We start from the raw sequence: 23,751 nt of genomic DNA, 5'->3' as shown, positions 1-23,751 counted from the left end.
AATACCATCCAATGCCATCCAATACCACGCCGTGCCATGCAGTGCCACGCAGTGCCATCCAATACTATCCAATGCCACTCATTGCCATCCAATGCCATGCAATGCCACTCATTGCCATCCAATGCCACTCAGTGCCATCCAATACCATCTAATACCATCCAATACCATCCAATGCCATCCAATGCCACTCATTGCCATCCAATGCCATTCATTGCCATGCAGTGCCGCGCAGTGCCATCCAATACCATCCAATGCCATCCAATGCCATCCAATGCTACACATTGCCATCCAATGCCATGCAGTGCCATCCAATGCCACGCAGTGCCATCCAATGCCATCCAATGCCATCCAATACCATCCAATGCCATCCAATGCCATCCAATACCATCCAATGCCATCCAATGCCATCCAATACCAGGCAGTGCCATCCAAAACCATCCAATGCCATCCAATGCCACCCAATGCCACGCAGTGCCATCCAATGCCATGCAATGCCACGCCATGCCATGCACTGCCATCCAATGCCATCCAATGCCACTCATTGCCATTCAATACCATCCAATACCATCCAATGCCATCCAATGCCACTCATTGCCATGCAGTGCCGCGCAGTGCCATCCAATACCATCCAATGCCATCCAATGCCATGCACTGCCACTCACTGCCATGCAGTGCCGCGCAATGCCGCTCAGTGCCAAGCCCAGCCGTGCCACATTGCGCCACTCGGTGCCACCCTCCGGGCTTCACCCCGCACCTGGATACGGGCATCCCTCCAGACAACACAGCTCCCACGCACCACAAACATTGCGTCCAAACGCAGCTCTTCCTCCCCCCATTCCCTCCTCCCCCCCCCCCTCCTCCCCCCCTTCCCTCCCCGCACGGCGACCCGCATCGCCCGGCGGCCCCCGAAGCGCCCGCAGCGCCGCCCAGAGGCGAAGCGGCGGCTCAGGGTGCGGATGCAGCCCGGCTGGGGGGGGGGGGTGGGGGGGGGGGTCCCCGGTGTTTGGGGCACCTCCGGGTGGGGAAACAGCCGGGGGCCGGGCTGGGGGCACAGCGCTGCGGATGGGGTCCCTTCTTAACGCTGCTCGGCCTCGGGGGGGGGGGGAAGGGAGAGAGGATTCGGCACAGAGTGGGAGATGCAGAGCTGGGGGGGGGGGAGAGGGGGGGCGTGCAGGGATGTGGGGCTGCGGAGCTTCGGGGGTGGGGGGAGAGCTGCAGGGATTTGGGGGGGGGAGGTTAATGGGGGGGGGGGGGGGGCACGGAACCCACCATCAGCTCCACCACAGGCAGCACAATCCAGAAATGAGGGTGGGATTGGGGTTGGGGTCAGGGGTTGGGGGTCAGGGTTGGTTTTGGGGTTGGGGGGTTAGGATTGGAATTAAGGTTGGGGTTGGGATTGGGGTTGGGATTGGGATTGGGATTGGGGTTGGGGATGGGGATGGGGTTGGTGGTCCAGGTTAGGGTTGGGGTTGGGGGTTAGGATTGGAATTCAGATTGGGGTTGGGATTGGGGTTGGTGGTCAGGGTTGGGGTTGGGGGTGAGGTTAGTGTTAGGGTTGGGGTCAGGGGCTGGGGGTCAGGGTTGGTTTTGGGGTTGGGGGTTAGGATTGGAGTTGAGATTGGGGTTGGGATTGGGGTTGGGGCTGGGGATGGGGATGGGGTTGCTGGTCAGGGTTAAGGTTGGGGTTGGGGGTTAGGATTGGAATTAAGGTTGGGGTTGGGGTTGGGATTGGGATTGGGGTTGGTGGTCTGGGTTAGGGTTGGGATTGGGGGTTAGGATTGGAGTTAAGATTGGGGTTGGGGTTGGGGTTGGGGTTGGGGTTGGGTTTGGGGTTGGGGATGGGGATGGGGTTGGTGGTCTGGGTTAGGGTTGGGGTTGGGGGTTAGGATTGGAATTAAGGTTGGGGTTGGGTTGGGGTTGGGGATGGGGATGGGGTTGGTGGTCTGGGTTGGGTCTGGGGTTGGGGGTTAGGATTGGAATTAAGGTTGGGGTTGGGTTGGGGTTGGGGATGGGGATGGGGTTGGTGGTCTGGGTTGGGTCTGGGGTTGGGGGTTAGGATTGGAATTAAGGTTGGGGTTGGGGTTGGGATTGGGGATGGGGATGGGGTTGGGGATGGGGTTGGTGGTCTGGGTTAGGGTTGGAGTTGGGGGTTAGGATTGGAATTAAGGTTGGGGTTGGGATTGGGGTTGGGGTTGGGATTGGGGTTGGTGTTGGGGTTGGGGATGGGGTTGGTGGTCAGGGTTGGTTTTGGGGTTGGGGGTTAGGATTGGAGTTGAGATTGGGGTTGGGGTTGGGATTGGGGTTGGTGGTCAGGGTTAGGGTTGGGGTTGGGGGTTAGGATTGGAGTTAAGATTGGGTTAAGGTTGGGGTTGGGATTGGGGTTGGGGATAGGGATGGGGTTGGTGGTCTGGGTTGGGTCTGGGGTTTGGGGGTTAGGATTAGAATTAAGGTTGGGGTTGGGATTGGGATTGGGATTGGGGTTGGGGTTGGGGTTGGGTTTGGGGTTGGGGATGGGGTTGGGGATGGGGTGGTGGTCCGGGTTGGGGTTGGGGTTAGGATTGGAATTCAGATTGGGGTTGGGATTGGGGTTGGGTTTGGGGTTGGTGGTCCAGGTTAGGGTTGGGGTTGGGGGGTTAGGATTGGAATTAAGGTTGGGGTTGGGGTTGGGATTGGGGTTGGGATTGGGTTTGGGGTTGGGGATGGGGTTGGTGGTCAGGGTTGGTTTTGGGGTTGGGGGTTAGGATTGGAATTGAGATTGGGGTTGGGGTTGGGATTGGGGTTGGGTTTGGGGTTGGGGATGGGGTTGGGGATGGGGTGGTGGTCTGGGTTGGGGTTGGGGTTAGGATTGGAATTCAGATTGGGGTTGGGGTTGGGTTTGGGGTTGGTGGTCAGGATTAGGGCTGGGGTTGGGGGTTAGGATTGGAATTAAGGTTGGGGTTGGGATTGGGGTTGGGGTTGGGGATGGGGTTGGTGGTCCAGGTTAGGGTTGGGGTTGGGGGGTTAGGATTGGAATTCAGATTGGGGTTGGGGTTGGTGGTCTGGGTTGGGGTTGGGGGTTAGGATTGGAGTTGAGGTTGGGGTTGGGGTTGGGATTGGGGTTGGTTTTGGGGTTGGGGATGGGGTTGGGGAAGGGGTGGTGGTCTGGGTTAGGGTTGGGGTTAGGATTGGAATTGAGATTGGGGTTGGGGTTGGGTTTGGGGTTGGTGGTCCAGGTTAGGGTTGGGGTTGGGGGTTAGGATTGGAATTAAGGTTGGGGTTGGGGTTGGGATTGGGGTTGGGATTGGGTTTGGGGTTGGGGATGGGGTTCGTGGTCAGGGTTGGTTTTGGGGTTGGGGGTTAGGATTGGAGTTGAGATTGGGGTTGGGGTTGGGATTGGGGTTGGTTTTGGGGTTGGGGATGGGGTTGGGGAAGGGGTGGTGGTCTGGGTTAGGGTTGGGGTTAGGATTGGAATTCAGATTGAGGTTGGGATTGAGGTTGGGTTTGGGGTTGGTGGTCAGGGTTGGTTTGGGGGTTAGGATTGGAGTTGAGATTGGGGTTGGGATTGGGGTTGGGGATGGGGTTGGTGGTCTGGGTTGGGGTTGGGCGTTAGGATTGGAATTCAGGTTGGCTTTGGGGTTGGGTTTGGGGTTGAGGATGAGGTTAGTGCTAGGGTTGGGGTCAGGGTTAGGTTTGGGTTTAGGGTTGGAGATGGGGTTGGGTTTGTGGTTAGGATTGGGGTTGGGGTTGGTGGTCAGGTTTAGGGTTGGGGTTGGGGTTTGGGGTTGGGATCAGGGTTGGGGTTGGGGCTGGGTTTGGGATCAGGGTTGGGGTTGGGGTTTGGGTTTGGGATCAGGGTTGGGGTTGGGGTTTGGGTTTGGGATCAGGGTTGGGGTTGGGGTTTGGGTTTGGGATCAGGGTTGGGGTTGGGGTTAGGATTGGTGTTGGGGTTGGGGATGGGGTTGGTGGTCAGATTTAGGGTTGGGGTTGGGGCTGGGTTTGGGATCAGGGTTGGGGTTGGGGTTAGGATTGGGGTTGGGGCTCAGTTGTGCTTAGGGGTCAGGGTTAAGTTGGGAGTTGAAGTTGGTTTTAGTGTTGGGTTGTCATTGGGGTCAGGTGTGGGTTGGGCTTAGGGTTGGATTTAGGGTTTTGCTGAGGTCTGGGGTTAGGGTTGGGATTAGGCTCAGGATTGGGGTTGGGATTCAGTTGGGGTCAGGGTGGAGGTTGGGGTTGGGATTAAGTTTACCATTGGGGGTCAGGGTTGGGGTCAGGGTTGGGGATTTAGGATTTAGGGTCGGGGTTGGGTTTGGGTTCAGGATTGAGGTTTGGTTTAGGGTCAGGGTCGGGGTCAGCTGTGGGTTTAGGGTCAGGATTAGGATCGGGGTCGGGGTGAAGTGAACTGTTGGGCGCTCAGGGTTGGGCTCACGTCGGGCTTTCAGGGCGCCCCCCCGACCCCCTGCCGGTCCTCCCGAAGGTCGCGGGGCCCCGATGTGTTTGGGGACGGGGGACGGGGGACCGAGGAGGGGGGGGGGTTTGGGGAGTGCCGCCCTCGTGCCGAAGGTGCGGGGTTGGGCCGGCTGCGTCATCGGCGGAGGCGGGGAAAGGTAAGGTATTAAACTCGCCCCGATCCCGGGCACGAAAACGCGGCGGAGGCTTCGGGACCGCGGGCACCTGCAGGGCGCATCCGAACCGCGAGCGCCGCGGGCAGGTATGCGGGGATGGAACGGCGAGAGGCGGCGGCGGGGCTGAGCGGGGGCCGCGGGAGCGAAGCCAGGAACGCCAGGAATGCGGCTCCGCCCGCACCGGGCTGAAGACGGAGGCGGCGGACGCGGGGCGGCGGCGCGGGGAGGGGGAAGCGGGGGGGTCCCGCGTGGGGACGGAGCGAACCCCGCACCGCGCAGCCGAACCGAAGGCGGTCGGCACCGCTGGGCAGCGAGACGGGGGGGCTCCGTGTGTCCTCCGGTCACTCGGCGGCCCCCCCCCCCCCGCCCCAATTCTCGCCCTCCTGGGACGCCTCGCATCGGCTTCGACTCCCGGAGCTCCGCGGCGCTCAGCCCCGCTCCCCAGCCGCAGCTCCGCCGTTCCGTCCCCGAAGCGGCGCTCCTCGCACTCGGACGATCCCGGTCGCTCTTCCCTCCCACCCGCCGCTCCGGGGTCCCGAGCGCCGCAGCGACCGCAGCGGGGAGGGTTGGGAGGGTTGGGAGGGCTGTGAACGGAGCCGGGGGTGCGGGGGGGGGGTGCGGGTGTGTAGCTCGTAGCACCGGGGTGGTGCTGCGTGTGGAGCAGAGCGAGGAGCAGCGTGTGGAGCAATGCCTGGAGCAACGCGGCGAGCAGCGAGAGGAGCAATGAGCGGAGAAGTGCATGGAGCAATGCGTGGAGCAAATCCCGGAGCAATGCACAGAGCGATGCGTGGGGCGATGCACAGAGCAATGGCCAAAGTAAAGCCCAGAGCAATGCATGGAGCAATGGCCAAAGTAATGCCCAAAGCAATGCACAGTGCAGTGCAAACTGTCGCCAGGTTGTGCTGTGCAGTGCTGTGCAGTGCAGTGCTGTGCTGTGCAGTGCAGTGCTGTGCAGTGCTGTGCTGTGCTGTGCTGTGCAGTGCTGTGCTGTGCTGTGCTGTGCAGTGCTGTGCAGTGCAGTGCTGTGCAGTGCAGTGCTGTGCAGTGCTGTGCTGTGCAGTGCTGTGCTGTGCAGTGCAGTGCAGTGCAGTGCTGTGCAGTGCTGTGCTGTGCAGTGCTGTGCAGTGCTGTGCAGTGCAGTGCTGTGCAGTGCAGTGCTGTGCTGTGCTGTGCTGTGCAGTGCTGTGCTGTGCTGTGCAGTGCTGTGCTGTGCAGTGCTGTGCAGTGCTGTGCTGTGCTGTGCAGTGCTGTGCTGTGCTGTGCAGTGCTGTGCTGTGCAGTGCTGTGCTGTGCTGTGCAGTGCTGTGCTGTGCAGTGCAGTGCTGTGCAGTGCAGTGCTGTGCAGTGCTGTGCTGTGCTGTGCTGTGCAGTGCAGTGCAGTGCAGTGCTGTGCAGTGCAGTGCTGTGCTGTGCAGTGCAGTGCTGTGCAGTGCTGTGCAGTGCAGTGCTGTGCAGTGCAGTGCAGTGCTGTGCTGTGCTGTGCTGTGCAGTGCTGTGCAGTGCTGTGCTGTGCAGTGCAGTGCTGTGCTGTGCAGTGCAGTGCTGTGCAGTGCTGTGCAGTGCTGTGCTGTGCAGTGCTGTGCTGTGCTGTGCAGTGCAGTGCTGTGCAGTGCTGTGCAGTGCAGTGCTGTGCAGTGCTGTGCAGTGCTGTGCTGTGCAGTGCTGTGCTGTGCTGTGCAGTGCTGTGCAGTGCTGTGCTGTGCAGTGCTGTGCAGTGCTGTGCTGTGCTGTGCAGTGCTGTGCTGTGCAGTGCTGTGCAGTGCAGTGCTGTGCAGTGCTGTGCTGTGCAGTGCTGTGCAGTGCAGTGCAGTGCTGTGCAGTGCTGTGCTGTGCAGTGCAGTGCTGTGCAGTGCTGTGCAGTGCAGTGCTGTGCTGTGCAGTGCTGTGCTGTGCAGTGCTGTGCTGTGCTGTGCAGTGCTGTGCTGTGCAGTGCTGTGCTGTGCTGTGCAGTGCTGTGCTGTGCTGTGCAGTGCAGTGCTGTGCTGTGCAGTGCTGTGCTGTGCTGTGCTGTGCAGTGCTGTGCTGTGCTGTGCTGTGCTGTGCTGTGCAGTGCTGTGCAGTGCTGTGCTGTGCTGTGCAGTGCTGTGCAGTGCTGTGCTGTGCTGTGCTGTGCTGTGCTGTGCTGTGCAGTGCTGTGCTGTGCTGTGCTGTGCTGTGCAGTGCAGTGCTGTGCTGTGCAGTGCAGTGCTGTGCAGTGCTGTGCAGTGCTGTGTTGTGCTGTGCTGTGCAGTGCAGTGCTGTGCTGTGCTGTGCTGTGCAGTGCTGTGCAGTGCAGTGCTGTGCTGTGCTGTGCTGTGCAGTGCAGTGCTGTGCTGTGCTGTGCAGTGCTGTGCAGTGCTGTGCTGTGCTGTGCAGTGCTGTGCAGTGCTGTGCTGTGCTGTGCAGTGCAGTGCTGTGCTGTGCTGTGCAGTGCTGTGCAGTGCTGTGCAGTGCTGTGCAGTGCAGTGCTGTGCTGGGCTGTGCTGTGCTGTGCAGTGCTGTGCAGTGCTGTGCTGTGCTGTGCTGTGCAGTGCTGTGCTGTGCTGTGCAGTGCTGTGCAGTGCTGTGCTGTGCAGTGCTGTGCTGTGCAGTGCTGTGCTGTGCTGGGCTGTGCTGTGCTGTGCAGTGCTGTGCAGTGCTGTGCTGTGCTCTGCTGTGCAGTGCTGTGCTCTGCAGTGCAGTGCTGTGCTGTGCTGTGCAGTGCTGTGCTGTGCAGTGCTGTGCTGTGCTGTGCTGTGCAGTGCTGTGCTGTGCAGTGCTGTGCAGTGCTGTGCAGTGCAGTGCTGTGCAGTGCTGTGCCGTGCAGTGCTGTGCAGTGCTGTGCTGTGCAGTGCTGTGCTGTGCAGTGCTGTGCAGTGCAGTGCTGTGCTGTGCAGTGCTGTGCTGTGCAGTGCTGTGCTGAGAGGTGCTGAGGAGCACCTGGAGCGCAGCCAGTAGCTGCCCTGCTCCCAGCTCACCTTACTCACAGTTTCCGTGCTGCTGATGCCGTGCAATGAAAAGGAGCAGCCCTCCCCCCCCCCCACCGCCACCTCCTCCTCGTGCCCCCTCCCTTCCCCACCCCACTGCCTCCTCCCTGTGCCTCACAGTGCAGCTGAGCTGCGAGCCTCCTTTCCCCCAGGTCCCGCAGAGGCTTTGTGTCAAACCTGAGCGCTGCCCCGCTCCGGGCTGAAGGTTTGGAGCTACGGAAGCAGAATCAGAGCCAGTTTCCGTACCCGGGGTCCTGCAGGATGGGCTCGGGCCGTGCGCCCCCCCCCCCCCCCCCCCCCGGTGCCCGCTTTGCTCAGGTTGCACGTGGGGCTCGCCGAGCTTGCGTGCCCACAGCTGCACCGCCCGCACCGCCGATGTTTGCTTTGCTGGCGCCGGGCAGGGCTGTGAGCCGAGGGTGGAACCCGCAGCCGGTCCTCACCTCGGTGCAGCCGCAGCGGCGCAGCGTTCGGTTCCTCGCATCGCCGTTCCGCTGCTGCGGGGCTGCTCCCAACCCGGGTGGCTCTGAGGAGCCGTCCTGAGTCCCCGCCGCTCCTCACAGCCCCCACGGAGCCGTGGGACGCAGAACCGTGCGACGCTCGGGTTGGAAGCACCCTTCAGGATCACGCTGGGTTGGAAAGGAGCCCCCCGGAGCTCAGCCTCAGCCCTGCGGGGTGCTGGGTGACCCCCGCCAGCTCAGGGCCTCATCCACAGCCCCAGGCACCTCCAGGGGTGGCTCCGGGGAAGGGATTCACCCCCCCGATCTGCTCCCATCTGTGGTCGGTTTGAAGCCGTTCCCTCCGGTTTGCACGGCGCAGCGCTCGGCTGCCTCCTGTTGCTTTGGCAGCCCCTGCGCAGCCAGCAGCTCTCCGAACACACCTGAGGCCAGCAGTTCCCACTCCTCCACAAGGGTCTGCAGCGTTCACTCGCTTCTCCATGCCTTCTTGGGGCTTTGCCCACCTCACCCCGGTGCCCTCGGGTGCAGCCCTGAGCTCCTTGCACAGCATCACATCCTTGCGCATCCCGCACAGAGCCGGCGCTGCAGCTCAGGGAGCAGCAGAGGTGTGCCTGCAAGCGGGCCCAGCTCCGTGCACCGGGGAGACACACAGCGAATCATAGCATCACAGAACAGTTGGGTTGGAAGGGACCTCAAGGATGATGAAGCTCCAACCCCTCACCACAGGCAGGACCACCAACCTCCATGTTTCACAGCAGCCCAGGCTGCCCAGGGCCCCATCCAACCTGGCCTTGAACACCTCCAGGGATGGACGGGGCATCACAGCCTCTCTGGGCAGCTGTTGCAGCCCCTCACCGCTCTCACAGCACAGAACTTCCCCTGACATCCAACCTCCAGCTGCCCTCCCTCCATTCAAACCATCCCCCCTCGTCCTGCTGCCATCTCCTCTCGTAAAGACTTTGAAGCACACGAGGTGCAGCGCTGCCATCCCCAGCTGCACTGCACCCAGCACAGCCAGCACAGCACTGCACTGCACGGTACAACAGCAGCCAGCATGCAGCAAACAGCACCCAGCAGCAGCACACACTGCACAGCATACCCAGCACCCAGCACCCAGCACCCAGCACCCAGCACGCAATGCACCCAGCATGCACTGCACAGCACCCAGCACCCAGCATGCAGCACCCAGCACCCAGCACCCAGCACTCAGCACCCAGCACACAGCACCCAGCACCCAACACCCAGCACCCAGCCCCCAGCACTCAGCACCCAGCACTCAGCACCCAGCACTCAGCACTCAGCACCCAGCACTCAGCACCCAGCACCCAGCACCCAGCACACAGCACACAGCACCCAGCACTCAGCACCCAGCACCCAGCACGCAATGCACCCAGCATGCACTGCACAGCACCCAGCACTCAGCACCCAGCACCCAGCACACAGCATCCAGCACCCAGCACTCAGCACCCAGCACACAGCACCCAGCACTCAGCACCCAGCACCCAGCACTCAGCACCCAGCACCCAGCACTCAGCACTCAGCACCCAGCACCCAGCACTCAGCACCCAGCACCCAGCACCCAGCACCCAGCATCCAGCACCCAGCACTCAGCACCCAGCACCCAGCATGCAGCACCCAGCACCCAGCACACAGCACCCAGCACCCAGCACTCAGCACCCAGCACCCAGCCCCCAGCACCCAGCATGCAGCACCCAGCACCCAGCACCCAGCACTCAGCACCCAGCACCCAACACCCAGCACCCAGCTCCCAGCACTCAGCACACCCAGCACCCAGCACCCAACACCCAGCACACAGCACCCAGCACTCAGCACCCAACACCCAGCACCCAGCATGCAGCACCCAGCACCCAGCACTCAGCACCCAGCACCCAGCACCCAACACCGAGCACTCAGCCCCCAGCACTCAGCACCCAGCACCCAACACCCAGCACCCAGCACTCAGCACCCAGCACCCAGCACTCAGCACCCAGCACCCAGCACCCAGCATGCAGCACCCAGCACTCAGCACACCCAGCACCCAGCACCCAACACCCAGCACCCAACCCCCAGCACTCAGCACACCCAGCACCCAACACCCAGCATGCAGCACCCAGCACCCAGCACACAGCACTCAGCATGCAGCACCCAGCACCCAGCACACAGCACCCAGCACCCAACACCCAGCACCCAGCACCCAGCACTCAGCACCCAGCACCCAGCACCCAGCACCCAGCATGCAGCACCCAGCACACAGCACCCAGCACCCAGCACCCAGCACCCAGCACTCAGCACCCAGCACCCAGCACCCAGCATGCAGCACCCAGCACACAGCACCCAGCACCCAGCACCCAGCACCCAGCACCCAGCACTCAGCACCCAGCATGCAGCACCCAGCACCCAGCAGCCCGTGGCTGCTCACCCCCACTGCCCATGAGACACATTTCTTCTTCCCCACGTGTAGCTTGCAAAGCATAGAAAGGCAGATTTCTCACTGATTTTCCCCGTTCTCTCCCCTCTCAGCAGGCTGTGTGAAGGGGACGCGGCACGAAGGGAGCAGGAGGATGGCGAGCGAGGCAGCGCTGAACGGGGCGGTGGTGAATGGGGCAGCAGTGAACGGGGCGGCGATGAATGGTCACAGTGAGCACAGGGACGAGCCGGGAGCAAAGTGCCGGGATGCTCTGCCGGGTAAGCAGAAGGCAGCAGCTGGCAGGGATGCAGCAGCGATGCACCCTGTTGGTGCAGTCAGCAGGGATGCAGCAGCGATGCATCCTGGCGGATCAACCTTGGAGGCAGCTGGCAGGGATGCGGCGGCAGTGCAGAGCAGCGGCACGGCTGGCAGCATCGCCGGGGTGTACGTGGAGGCTATGAAGAAGACGATGAGCTTTTATGATGCCACCAGAGAGCACCTGCTGAGCCTGGAGCCGGCGCTGCTTCTCCTCGAGGCTCAGGCGGCCACGGGTGGCATTGCTGATGTGGGGCAGAAGTCACACGTGTCCGTGGCAGAGGCCGTGCAGAGGGGGCTGGTGGGGCTGGAGCTGAAGGAGAGGCTGCTGGCTGCCGAGAGAGCAGCCGTTGGCTTCAAGGACCCCTACACGGAGGAGCAGATCCCTCTGTTCCAGGCGCTGCAGAAGGAGCTGCTCGGGAGGGAGCAGGGCCTGCGGCTGCTGGAGGCCCAGCTGGCAACCGGGGGCCTCATCGACTTGGCCACGGGCAGGCGGCTCCGGGCAGAGGATGCCTGCGAGAAGGGGCTTCTGGATGAGGAGACGGGGCAGCTCCTGTCTGACGGCAGCGAGGAGAGCAAAGGGTTCCTCGACCCCAACAGCATGGAGAGGGTCAGCTACGCGGAGCTCAGGGGGCGATGCGTGGTGGATCCGGCCTCGGGGCTCCTCCTGCTGCCCCTGCAGCTCACATTTGCGGGGCTGGGGGGGCGAGTGAGCGGCACGGAGCTGCGGGACGCCGGCATCATCAGCCCCGACACGCTCAGGGCTCTGCAGGAGGGCAAGGTGTCAGCCGGGGAGGTGGCAGAGGACGATGCGGTGCAGCGGTTCCTGCGCGGCACAAGGAGCGTGGCCGGCGTGGTTCTGCCCTCCGGGGAGCGGAGGAGCCTCTACCAGGCACTGCAGGAGCACCTCCTGCTGCCCGGCGCTGCGTTGGCGCTGCTGCAGGTGCAAGCCTCCACCGGCAGCCTGATCGACCCCATCCAGAACAGGAGCTTCTCCGTGGATGAGGCCGTCAGGAGCGGCCTGGTCGGCCCCGAGCTGCATGAGAAACTGTCTTCAGCAGAGAGGTCCATCAGCGGCTACAGGGACCCCCGCACCGGGGAGATGCTGTCCCTGTTCCAAGCCGTGAGCAAGGGCTTCGTCCCCAGGGACCACGGCCTCCACCTCCTGGAGGCTCAGATGGCCACCGGCGGTGTCATCGCTCCAGGCCGGCATCTCCGTGTCCCCGCCGAGACCGCGTGCCGCTGGGGGTACCTGGATGAGAGCACCCTGCAGCTCCTCGCCAATCCCACCGAGGAATCCAAAGGGTTTTTCCACCCCGGCTCCCAGGAGAAGCTGAGCTACGCAGAGCTGCTGGCGCAGTGCGTCACCGACCCCAGCACCGGGCTCCTGCTGCTGCCGCTCGGTGACGGAAGCCAAGGAACGCGTCTCTTCCTCGACCGCGGCGCCCAAACGGCTCTGGAGAACACAAAGGTGCCCGTCGCTGTAGGCAAGTTCAAAGGGAAGTCGGTGTCTCTCTGGAAGCTCCTTTTCTCTGACTACATCCAGAGCGAGCAAAGAGCCGCCCTCACCCGGCAGCACCTGGAGGGAGCGCTTTCCATGCGGGAGATGGCCGAGGCCGTCCGTGCCGCTGTGGAGGAAATGGCTTCTGCAGCCAACATCACCTTTGAAGGGCTGAGGGGACGCGTGACCGCCGACCAGCTCCTGAGCTCCGAGATCATCAACCGGGATCTGTTCAAGAAACTGAAGGAAGGGGAAACGTCAGCCAAGGAAGTAGTGGGCATGGACACGGTCAGGAAGTACCTGGAAGGGACGGGGAGCATCGCTGGGCTGCTGCTTCCCGAATCCCAGGAGAAGATCAGCATCTACCAGGCCAAGAGGAAGGGGCTCCTGAGGCCAGGGACGTCGCTGATCCTCCTGGAGGCTCAGGCTGCCACCGGCTTCGTCATTGACCCGGCGGCCAACAAACGTTACTCTGTGGACGAGGCTTTAAGGGCAAACGTCATCGGCCCCGACGTCTACGACAAGCTGCTGTCAGCAGAGAAATGTGTCACCGGGTACCGAGACCCCTGCTCAGGGGACAAGATCTCGCTCTTCCAAGCCATGCAGAAGGAGCTGATTGTCAGGGAGCACGGCATCCGCCTGCTGGAGGCCCAGATCGCCACCGGCGGCATCATCGACCCGGTGCACAGCCACCGCATCCCCGTGGAGGTGGCCTACAAGCGCGGCTACCTGGATAAGAAGATGACCGTCATCCTGTCTGACCCCAGTGACGACACCAAGGGCTTCTTCGACCCCAACACGGAGGAGAACCTCACCTACCTGCAGCTGAAGGAGAAGTGCGTGACGGAGCCGGGCAGCGGTCTCTGCCTGCTCCCCCTGAACAGCAAGAGGCGGCAGTTTGTGGATGCTGCCACGCGTGAGCTGTTCTGCAGCTCCTGGATGCCCGTCCGCTTCGGGCGTCTGCGCGGAGAGAGGGTCTCTGTGTGGGAGCTGCTGACCTCCGAGTATTTCAGCGAGGGGCGGCGCCGTGAGATCTTCAACCACTACCGGCTGAAGAAGCTCAGCCTGGAGCAGATCCGGGCCATGCTGGAGGAGGAGATGAAGAAGTGGGCCCCCATCAAGTTCCCGGCCCTGAGGGGCAGCGTCAGCGCGTACCACCTGATGGAGACGGGCATCATTGACAGGACCCTGCTGGAGGAGGTGCTGGAGGGGTCCGTCAGCCCCGAGGAAGTCCTGCGCATGGACTCGGTCAGAAAGTACCTCTACGGCTCCGGCAGCATCGGAGGCATCGTGCTCCAGCCCTCGAACCAGAGGATGAGCATCTACGAGGCCATGAAACAGAACATTGTGGTACCCGGAGTGGCCCTACCGCTCCTGGAGGCGCAGGCTGCCACGGGTTTCATCATCGACCCCCGTGAACAACCAGAAGCTCCGCGTGGACGAGGCCGTCAAGGAGGGCGTCATCGGGCCGGAGGTGCATGAGAAGCTGCAGCAAGCAGAAGGGGCAGTGTCGGGCTACAAAGACCCCTTCACGGGCAGGAAGATTCCCCTCTTCCAGGCCATGAAGAAGGGTCTGATTGCGGACAAGCAGGCCATGCAGCTGATGGAGGTACAGATGGCGACCGGAGGCATCATCGACCCCGCGTGTGGCCACCACGTCCCCATCGAGGCCGCCCAGAAGCGCGGGTGCCTGGATGAGGACACAAGCAGAGCCCTTTCCGAGCCCAGCGACAGCAACAGAGCCTTCTGCGTCCCAGACAGCAAGGAGAACGTGAGCTACGCCGAGCTCATCCAGCGTTGCCAGAAGGACGAGGAGTCTGGCTTCCACCTGCTGCCTCTGCTGCAGACGGCCGCTCCTGCCTACACGGATGAGCAAATCCAGCAGCTCTTCCAGGAAACCATGGTGAAGGAGAAAGGAGTCTCCCTGTGGGCGCTCATCCACTCCGGGTACTTCACCGAAGAGCAGCGGAGGAGCTTCGTGGAGAGGTTCCGTGCAAAGGAAATGTCGTTGCAGCAGCTGATGGCGCTGGTGCTTGGGCTGGTGGGGGAGATGGAAATGAAAGCCCGCACCCACATCGTGCTGGGGGGTCTGCAGGGCAGCGTCCCTGCCGTCCGGCTGCTGGAGGCCGGCATCCTCACGGAGAAGATGTTTGAAGAGCTGGCTCAGGGCATCCGAACTCCTGAGGAGGTGGCTGAAGTGAGCGACGTGAAGAGGTACCTGCAGGGCACGGGCAGCATCGCTGGGGTGATCCTAGAGGAATCCAAACAGAAAATGAGTTTTTACGACGCTGTGAAGAATAACCTCCTCCTGCCCGGGGTTGCCCTGAAGCTGCTGGAAGCTCAGGCTGCCACAGGGTACCTCACTGACCCCGCCACCGGCCACAGGCTCAGCGTGAGGGATGCTGTGCGGGCCGGCATCGTTGGCGAAGAGCTGACCGAGACGCTGCTCCGTGCGGAGCGGGCGGTGGTGGGCTACACAGACCCCTACACCGGGAGCCCCATCTCCCTGTGCCAGGCGGTCCGGAAGGAGCTCGTTCCCATGGCTGATGCTCTGCCTTTGCTGGAGGCCCAGCTGGCCGCCGGAGGAGTCATCGATCCCATCCACCACCATCACCTCCCGCTCCAGGCTGCGTACAGGTACGGCTTCTTCGACGAGGACTTGAAGCGAAGCCTCGCGCAGCTGAATGACAGCACCCAGGTCTTCTTTGACCCGAACGCGAAGGAAAACGTGACCTACCAGCAGCTGAAGGACCGGTGCGTTTATGAGGCTGAGACGGGTCTCTGGCTCCTTCCTCTGTCCAAAAATGCAATGTTCTGCGTGGACGAACAAACCGTGGAGGTGCTGAAATCCGTGACCGTCTGCGTCAACGTAGGGCGCTTCAAAGGGCAGACGGTGTCCGTCTGGGACCTCCTCAACTCTGAGTACATCACAGATGGCAAAAGGAGAGAGCTGGTGCAGAAATACAAAGATGAGAATGCCGAAGCACTGCGAGAAATCGTAACGACCGTCACCACCATTATCGCAGAGACCGAGGCACAAGGCAGGAAGTTTGCCTTCAAAGGTCTGCGGAAAAAGGTGTCCGCCGGTGATCTGTTCCGGTCCCAGCTGATAGACAAAAAAAACCCTCGACGAGCTCAACCAGGGCAAGAAAACGGTCCAAGAAGTCACCAAAATGGACTCTGTCCGCATATACCTGGAGGGCAGCAATTTCATAGCGGGGGTCCTCATCCAGCCAAGCAACGAGAAGATGAGCATCTACCAGGCCATGAGGAAGGGCATCCTGAGGCCGGGCACGGCGCTGGTGCTGCTGGAGGCGCAGGCCGCCACTGGCTTCATCATCGACCCAGAGAAAAACAAGAAATTCTCCGTGGAGGAGGCGCTGGAAGCCGGACTGGTTGGCGTGGAGGTTTATGAAAAGCTGCTCTCTGCAGAAAGAGCTGTGACGGGCTACGTTGACCCCTACACAAAAGCACCCATGTCCCTCTTCGAAGCCATGAACCAAGGGCTGATCGTGAAGAGCCACGGCGTCCGCCTGCTGGAGGCCCAGATCGCCACCGGCGGCATCATCGACCCCGTGCACAGCCACCGCATCCCCGTGGAGGTGGCCTACAAGCGTGGGTACTTCAATGAGGAGATGAACCGCGTCCTGTCCGACCCCAGTGACGACACCAAGGGCTTCTTCGACCCCAACACGCACGAGAACCTCACCTACATGCAGCTCCTGGAGAGGTGCGTTCAGGACGCAGAGACGGGGTTGTACATGCTGCAGGTTGTGCAGGAAGGGGGGAAATACTTCTACGTCGATGAGTTGACGAGACAGGTTCTGCAGTCAAAGCCCCTTCAAGTGAAAGTTGGAAGATTCAAGGACCAAACGGTGTCCGTCTGGGACATCCTCTACTCTCACTACATCTCGGAGCAGAAAAGGAAAGAACTGTTAAAGCAATACAAAGGCAAGACTCTTACTCTGGAAGACCTTACAGCTCTCATCCTCAAAGTAATTGAGGATACAGAGCAAAAAGGAGAAGCCCTCAAGGTTAAAGGACTGCGGGGCGAGGTGTCGGTGTCAGAGCTGTTCAACTCGGAGATAATTGACAAGGGGACTCTGGAGCAGCTGCAGGATGGGAGCCTGATGCTTGACAGCCTCACCAAGCGGGACGCAGTCAGAAGGTACCTGGATGGCACCGGGAGCATCGCCGGAGTGCTCCTGCCATCAAGGAAAGAGAGGATGAGCATCTACCAGGCAATGGAGAGGGGGCTCCTCTCCGAGCAGTGTGCGCTGGGGCTGCTGGAGGCGCAGGCTGCCACCGGCTTCATCATCGACCCAGTAAAGAACCAGAAGCTCTCGGTGGACGAGGCCGTCTCCTGCGGGCTGGTGGGCAGCGAGCTGCACGAGAAGCTGCTGTCTGCAGAGAGAGCCGTGACAGGATACACGGATCCCCAGGTAGGCGCTAAGATCTCCCTCTTCCAGGCCATGAGGAGTAAGGTAGCAGCCAAGGAGCACGGCATCCGTCTGCTGGAGGCCCAGATGGCCACTGGTGGCATCGTCGACCCCGTGCACAGCCACCGCTTGCCTGTGGAGGTGGCCTACCGGCGCGGCCACCTGGACGGGGAAACGTTCCTCCTGCTTTCTGATCCCGACCACGGCAGCAAAGGATTTATAGACCCAAACATCCGCGAGAAAAGCAGCTACAGTCAGCTCCTGAAACGGTGCTCCAGAGACACAGAGACGGGGCTGTGCCTGCTGCCGCTCCTGGAGAAAGAGGAGGACTATTTCTACATCGACGAGCGCACAAAGAAAGCACTGATGGCAACAAGGGTGGAGGTGTCTGTCGGGAAATACAAAGGCAGTGAATTGTCGCTGTGGGAACTGCTGTGCTCCGAGTACATCACAGAAGAGAAGAGAAAAGAACTCGTGCAAAAATATAAAGAGGAATCCCACCACATCGTGCAGAGAATCATCGACGTAATATTAAACATCATCAGGGAGAAAGAGCAACACAGAAGCGACGTTTGGTTCCAAGGCATCAGGCAACAAATCACAGCGTCAGAGCTTCTCAGCGCACAGATAATAACAGAGGAAACCATGCGAAAACTCAAGGAAGGAAAAGAGACGGCAGAAGAAATAGCAAAGAAGGAGGATGTGAGACGATACCTCGAGGGGACGGGCAGCATCGCCGGTGTGCTGGTGCCCTCCAAGGCCGACCCCGCCAAGACGGAGAAGATGAGCATCTACCAGGCCATGTGGAAGGGCATCCTGAGGCCGGGGACAGCACTCGTGCTGCTGGAGGCGCAGGCTGCCACCGGCTTCATCATCGACCCAGTAAAGAACCAGAAGCTCTCGGTGGACGAGGCCGTCTCCTGCGGGCTGGTGGGCAGCGAGCTGCAGAAGAAACTGGTCTGTGCGGAAAAGGCGGTCACAGGATACAGCCACCCGTGCACGGGACAGAAGATGTCCCTCTTCCAGGCCATGCAGAAGGAGCTGATCGTCAGGGAGCACGGCATCCGCCTGCTGGAGGCCCAGATCGCCACCGGCGGCATCATCGACCCCGTGCACAGCCACCGCATCCCCGTGGAGGTGGCCTACAGGCGCGGGTACTTCAATGAGGAGATGAACCGCGTCCTGTCCGACCCCAGCGACGACACCAAGGGCTTCTTCGACCCCAACACGCACGAGAACCTCACCTACATGCAGCTCCTGCGCCGCTGCGTGCCCGACCCGGACACGGGGCTGCTCATGCTGCAGCTGATGGACAAGGGCTCGGCGCTCTACCAGCTGAGCGAGGACGCCCGCACAGCCCTGCAGACCGCCCGCACCAGCGTCAGCGCGGGGCTCTTCCAGGGCCAGAGCGTCACCCTCTGGGAGCTCCTCTTCTCTCGCTACGTCCCCGACCGCCGGCGCCAGCAGCTCCTGCGCGACTACAAGGCGGGCACGCTGAGCATCTCCGACATGACCGCCCTTCTCACCGCCGCCGTCACCGGGGCCGCGGGACGGGGCCGTGCCTCCTCCGGGCAGGAAACAACGCAGCAGGAGGTCCTGCCTCCAGCCCACAACGGCGATGGCAGCAGCTCCCAGCAGGACGGCGATCACCACAAGGACACGAAAGCAGACGCAGAGCTGGAGCTGGAGCTGGAGCTGGAGCTGGAGCTGGAGCAGGCCCTGTCGTCGCGCAGCATCGAGGTGTCGGGCGGCGACTTCCACGGCAGGAAGGTCTCCCTGTGGGAGCTCCTCTTCTCCAAGTACGTCTCCGAGGCCAAGAGGCGCGAGCTGCTGGGCAAGGCCCGCGCCGGCAGCCTGACGCTGGACCAGCTGGCCGCGCTGCTGGCCCTCCTGGTCCAGGAGGCGGTGGAGCGCAGCAGCACGGTGACGTTCCGCGGCCTCAGGCGGCAGGTGACCGCCTCGGACCTGCTGGACTCGGGCATCATCGACAAGGACACGCTGGCCGACCTGGTCCAGGGCTCCAAGACGGTGGAGCAGGTGACGCAGATGGCCTCCGTCAAGCGCTACCTGGACGGCACGGGCTGCATCGCCGGCGTGCTGGTGCCCTGCAAGGCCGACCCCGCCAAGACGGAGAAGATGAGCATCTACCAGGCCATGTGGAAGGGCATCCTGAGGCAGGGCACGGCCCTGGTGCTGCTGGAGGCGCAGGCTGCCACCGGCTTCATCGTCGACCCAGTAAAGAACCAGAAGCTCTCGGTGGACGAGGCCGTCTCCTGCGGGCTGGTGGGCAGCGAGCTGCACGAGAAGCTGCTGTCGGCCGAGAGGGCCGTCACGGGCTACACCGACCCATACAGCGGCGCCCAGATCTCCCTCTTCCAGGCCATGCAGAAGGAGCTGATCGTCAGGGAGCACGGCATCCGCCTGCTGGAGGCCCAGATCGCCACCGGCGGCATCATCGACCCCGTGCACAGCCACCGCCTGCCCGTCCAAGCCGCCTTCCAGCGCGGCTACTTTGACCACGAGATGAGCCGCGTCCTGTCCGACCCCAGCGACGACACCAAGGGCTTCTTCGACCCCAACACGCACGAGAACCTCACCTACATGCAGCTCCTGCGCCGCTGCGTGCCCGACCCGGACACGGGGCTGCTCATGCTGCAGCTGATGGACAAGGGCTCGGCGCTCTACCAGCTGAGCGAGGACGCCCGCACAGCCCTGCAGACCGCCCGCACCAGCGTCAGCGCGGGGCTCTTCCAGGGCCAGAGCGTCACCCTCTGGGAGCTCCTCTTCTCTCGCTACGTCCCCGACCGCCGGCGCCAGCAGCTCCTGCGCGACTACAAGGCGGGCACGCTGAGCATCTCCGACATGACCGCCCTTCTCACCACCGCCGTCACCGGGGCCGCGGGACGGGGCCGTGCCGCCTCCGGGCAGGAAACAACGCAGCAGGAGGTCCTGCCTCCAGCCCACAAAAACGATGGCAGCAGCTCCCAGCAGGATGGCGAGCACCACAAGGACGCGAAAGCAGACGCGGAGCTGGAGCTGGAGCTGGAGCTGGAGCTGGAGCAGGCCCTGTCGTCGCGCAGCATCGAGGTGTCGGGCGGCGACTTCCAAGGCAGGAAGGTCTCCCTGTGGGAGCTCCTCTTCTCCAAGTACGTCTCCGAGGCCAAGAGGCGCGAGCTGCTGGGCAAGGCCCGCGCCGGCAGCCTGACGCTGGACCAGCTGGCCGCGCTGCTGGCCCTCCTGGTCCAGGAGGCAGTGGAGCGCAGCAGCACGGTGACGTTCCGCGGCCTCAGGCGGCAGGTGACCGCCTCGGACCTGCTGGACTCGGGCATCATCGACAAGGACACGCTGGCCGACCTGGTCCAGGGCTCCAAGACGGTGGAGCAGGTGACGCAGATGGCCTCTGTCAAGCGCTACCTGGACGGCACGGGCTGCATCGCCGGCGTGCTGGTGCCCTGCAAGGCCGACCCCGCCAAGACGGAGAAGATGAGCATCTACCAGGCCATGTGGAAGGGCATCCTGAGGCAGGGCACGGCCCTGGTGCTGCTGGAGGCGCAGGCTGCCACCGGCTTCATCGTCGACCCAGTAAAGAACCAGAAGCTCTCGGTGGACGAGGCCGTCTCCTGCGGGCTGGTGGGCAGCGAGCTGCACGAGAAGCTGCTGTCGGCCGAGAGGGCCGTCACGGGCTACACCGACCCCTACAGCGGCGCCCAGATCTCCCTCTTCCAGGCCATGCAGAAGGAGCTGATCGTCAGGGAGCACGGCATCCGCCTGCTGGAGGCCCAGATCGCCACCGGCGGCATCATCGACCCCGTGCACAGCCACCGCCTGCCCGTCCAAGCCGCCTTCCAGCGCGGCTACTTTGACCACGAGATGAGCCGCGTCCTGTCCGACCCCAGCGACGACACCAAGGGCTTCTTCGACCCCAACACGCACGAGAACCTCACCTACATGCAGCTCCTGCGCCGCTGCGTGCCCGACCCGGACACGGGGCTGCTCATGCTGCAGCTGATGGACAAGGGCTCGGCGCTCTACCAGCTGAGCGAGGACGCCCGCACAGCCCTGCAGACCGCCCGCACCAGCGTCAGCGCGGGGCTCTTCCAGGGCCAGAGCGTCACCCTCTGGGAGCTCCTCTTCTCTCGCTACGTCCCCGACCGCCGGCGCCAGCAGCTCCTGCGCGACTACAAGGCGGGCACGCTGAGCATCTCCGACATGACCGCCCTTCTCACTGCCGCCGTCACCGGGGCCGCGGGACGGGGCCGTGCCGCCTCCGGGCAGGAAACAACGCAGCAGGAGGTCCTGCCTCCAGCCCACAACGGCGATGGCAGCAGCTCCCAGCAGGACGGCGAGCACCACAAGGACACAGACATGGAGCTGGAGCTGGAGCTGGAGCTGGAGCTGGAGCAGGCCCTGTCGTCGCGCAGCATCGAGGTGTCGGGCGGCGACTTCCAAGGCAGGAAGGTCTCCCTGTGGGAGCTCCTCTTCTCCAAGTACGTCTCCGAGGCCAAGAGGCGCGAGCTGCTGGGCAAGGCCCGCGCCGGCAGCCTGACGCTGGACCAGCTGGCCGCGCTGCTGGCCCTCCTGGTCCAGGAGGCCGTGGAGCGCAGCAGCACGGTGACATTCCGCGGCCTCAGGCGGCAGGTGACCGCCTCGGACCTGCTGGACTCGGGCATCATCGACAAGGACACGCTGGCCGACCTGGTCCAGGGCTCCAAGACGGTGGAGCAGGTGACGCAGATGGCCTCCGTCAAGCGCTACCTGGACGGCACGGGCTGCATCGCCGGCGTGCTGGTGCCCTGCAAGGCCGACCCCGCCAAGACGGAGAAGATGAGCATCTACCAGGCCATGTGGAAGGGCATCCTGAGGCAGGGCACGGCCCTGGTGCTGCTGGAGGCGCAGGCTGCCACCGGCTTCATCGTCGACCCAGTAAAGAACCAGAAGCTCTCCGTGGACGAGGCCGTCTCCTGCGGGCTGGTGGGCAGCGAGCTGCACGAGAAGCTTCTGTCGGCCGAGAGAGCCGTCACGGGCTACACCGACCCCTACAGCGGCGCCCAGATCTCCCTCTTCCAGGCCATGCAGAAGGGGCTGATCGTCAGGGAGCACGGCATCCGCCTGCTGGAGGCCCAGATCGCCACCGGCGGCATCATCGACCCCGTGCACAGCCACCGCCTGCCCGTCCAAGCCGCCTTCCAGCGCGGCTACTTTGACCACGAGATGAGCCGCGTCCTGTCCGACCCCAGCGACGACACCAAGGGCTTCTTCGACCCCAACACGCACGAGAACCTCACCTACATGCAGCTCCTGCGCCGCTGCGTGCCCGACCCGGACACGGGGCTGCTCATGCTGCAGCTGATGGACAAGGGCTCGGCGCTCTACCAGCTGAGCGAGGACGCCCGCACAGCCCTGCAGACCGCCCGCACCAGCGTCAGCGTGGGGCTCTTCCAGGGCCAGAGCGTCACCCTCTGGGAGCTCCTCTTCTCTCGCTACGTCCCCGACCGCCGGCGCCAGGAGATCCTGCGCGACTACAAGGCGGGCACGCTGAGCATCTCCGACATGACCGCCCTTCTCACCGCCGCCGTCACCGGGGCCGCGGGACGGGGCCGTGCCGCCTCCGGGCAGGAAACAACGCAGCAGGAGGTCCTGCCTCCAGCCCACAACGGCGATGGCAGCAGCTCCCAGCAGGACGGCGAGCGCCACAAGGACACGGACATGGAGCTGGAGCTGGAGCTGGAGCTGGAGCTGGAGCTGGAGCTGGAGCTGGAGCAGGCCCTGTCGTCGCGCAGCATCGAGGTGTCGGGCGGCGACTTCCAAGGCAGGAAGGTCTCCCTGTGGGAGCTCCTCTTCTCCAAGTACGTCTCTGAGGCCAAGAGGCGCGAGCTGCTGGGCAAGGCCCGCGCCGGAAGCCTGACGCTGGACCAGCTGGCCGCGCTGCTGGCCCTCCTGGTCCAGGAGGCGGTGGAGCGCAGCAGCACGGTGATGTTCCGCGGCCTCAGGCGGCAGGTGACCGCCTCGGACCTGCTGGACTCAGGCATCATCGACAAGGACACGCTGGCCGACCTGGTCCAGGGCTCCAAGACGGTGGAGCAGGTGACGCAGATGGCCTCCGTCAAGCGCTACCTGGACGGCACGGGCTGCATCGCCGGCGTGCTGGTGCCCTGCAAGGCCGACCCCGCCAAGACGGAGAAGATGAGCATCTACCAGGCCATGTGGAAGGGCATCCTGAGGCAGGGCACGGCCCTGGTGCTGCTGGAGGCGCAGGCTGCCACCGGCTTCATCGTCGACCCAGTAAAGAACCAGAAGCTCTCCGTGGACGAGGCCGTCTCCTGCGGGCTGGTGGGCAGCGAGCTGCACGAGAAGCTTCTGTCGGCCGAGAGAGCCGTCACGGGCTACACCGACCCCTACAGCGGCGCCCAGATCTCCCTCTTCCAGGCCATGCAGAAGGGGCTGATCGTCAGGGAGCACGGCATCCGCCTGCTGGAGGCCCAGATCGCCACCGGCGGCATCATCGACCCCGTGCACAGCCACCGCCTGCCCGTCCAAGCCGCCTTCCAGCGCGGCTACTTTGACCACGAGATGAGCCGCGTCCTGTCCGACCCCAGCGACGACACCAAGGGCTTCTTCGACCCCAACACGCACGAGAACCTCACCTACATGCAGCTCCTGCGCCGCTGCGTGCCCGACCCGGACACGGGGCTGCTCATGCTGCAGCTGATGGACAAGGGCTCGGCGCTCTACCAGCTGAGCGAGGACGCCCGCACAGCCCTGCAGACCGCCCGCACCAGCGTCAGCGTGGGGCTCTTCCAGGGCCAGAGCGTCACCCTCTGGGAGCTCCTCTTCTCTCGCTACGTCCCCGACCGCCGGCGCCAGGAGATCCTGCGCGACTACAAGGCGGGCACGCTGAGCATCTCCGACATGACCGCCCTTCTCACCGCCGCCGTCACCGGGGCCGCGGGACGGGGCCGTGCCGCCTCCGGGCAGGAAACAACGCAGCAGGAGGTCCTGCCTCCAGCCCACAACGGCGATGGCAGCAGCTCCCAGCAGGACGGCGAGCGCCACAAGGACACGGACATGGAGCTGGAGCTGGAGCTGGAGCT

General features: G+C 63.3%; 1 protein-coding gene across 1 annotated transcript in view; it reads left to right on the top strand.

Moving 5' to 3' along the window:
• Positions 1-4,612: 4,612 nt before the first annotated feature.
• The window catches only part of EPPK1 (epiplakin 1), a 38,953-nt gene continuing 19,814 nt past the window's right edge, over positions 4,613-23,751 (top strand). Inside the window, 5 exon segments of the mRNA XM_048939519.1 lie at positions 4,613-4,684; positions 10,519-13,631; positions 13,633-15,333; positions 15,335-22,389; positions 22,441-23,748. Of these exon segments, the coding sequence (XP_048795476.1) occupies positions 10,560-13,631; positions 13,633-15,333; positions 15,335-22,389; positions 22,441-23,748 (13,136 nt within the window). The 5' untranslated portion in view covers positions 4,613-4,684; positions 10,519-10,559.

Source organism: Lagopus muta, chromosome 3 (genome assembly GCF_023343835.1).
Source record: "Lagopus muta isolate bLagMut1 chromosome 3, bLagMut1 primary, whole genome shotgun sequence".
Lineage (NCBI taxonomy): Eukaryota > Metazoa > Chordata > Aves > Galliformes > Phasianidae > Lagopus > Lagopus muta.
Note: the sequence above shows the minus strand (reverse complement) of the source record. Positions and strands in the feature narration are given on the sequence as shown.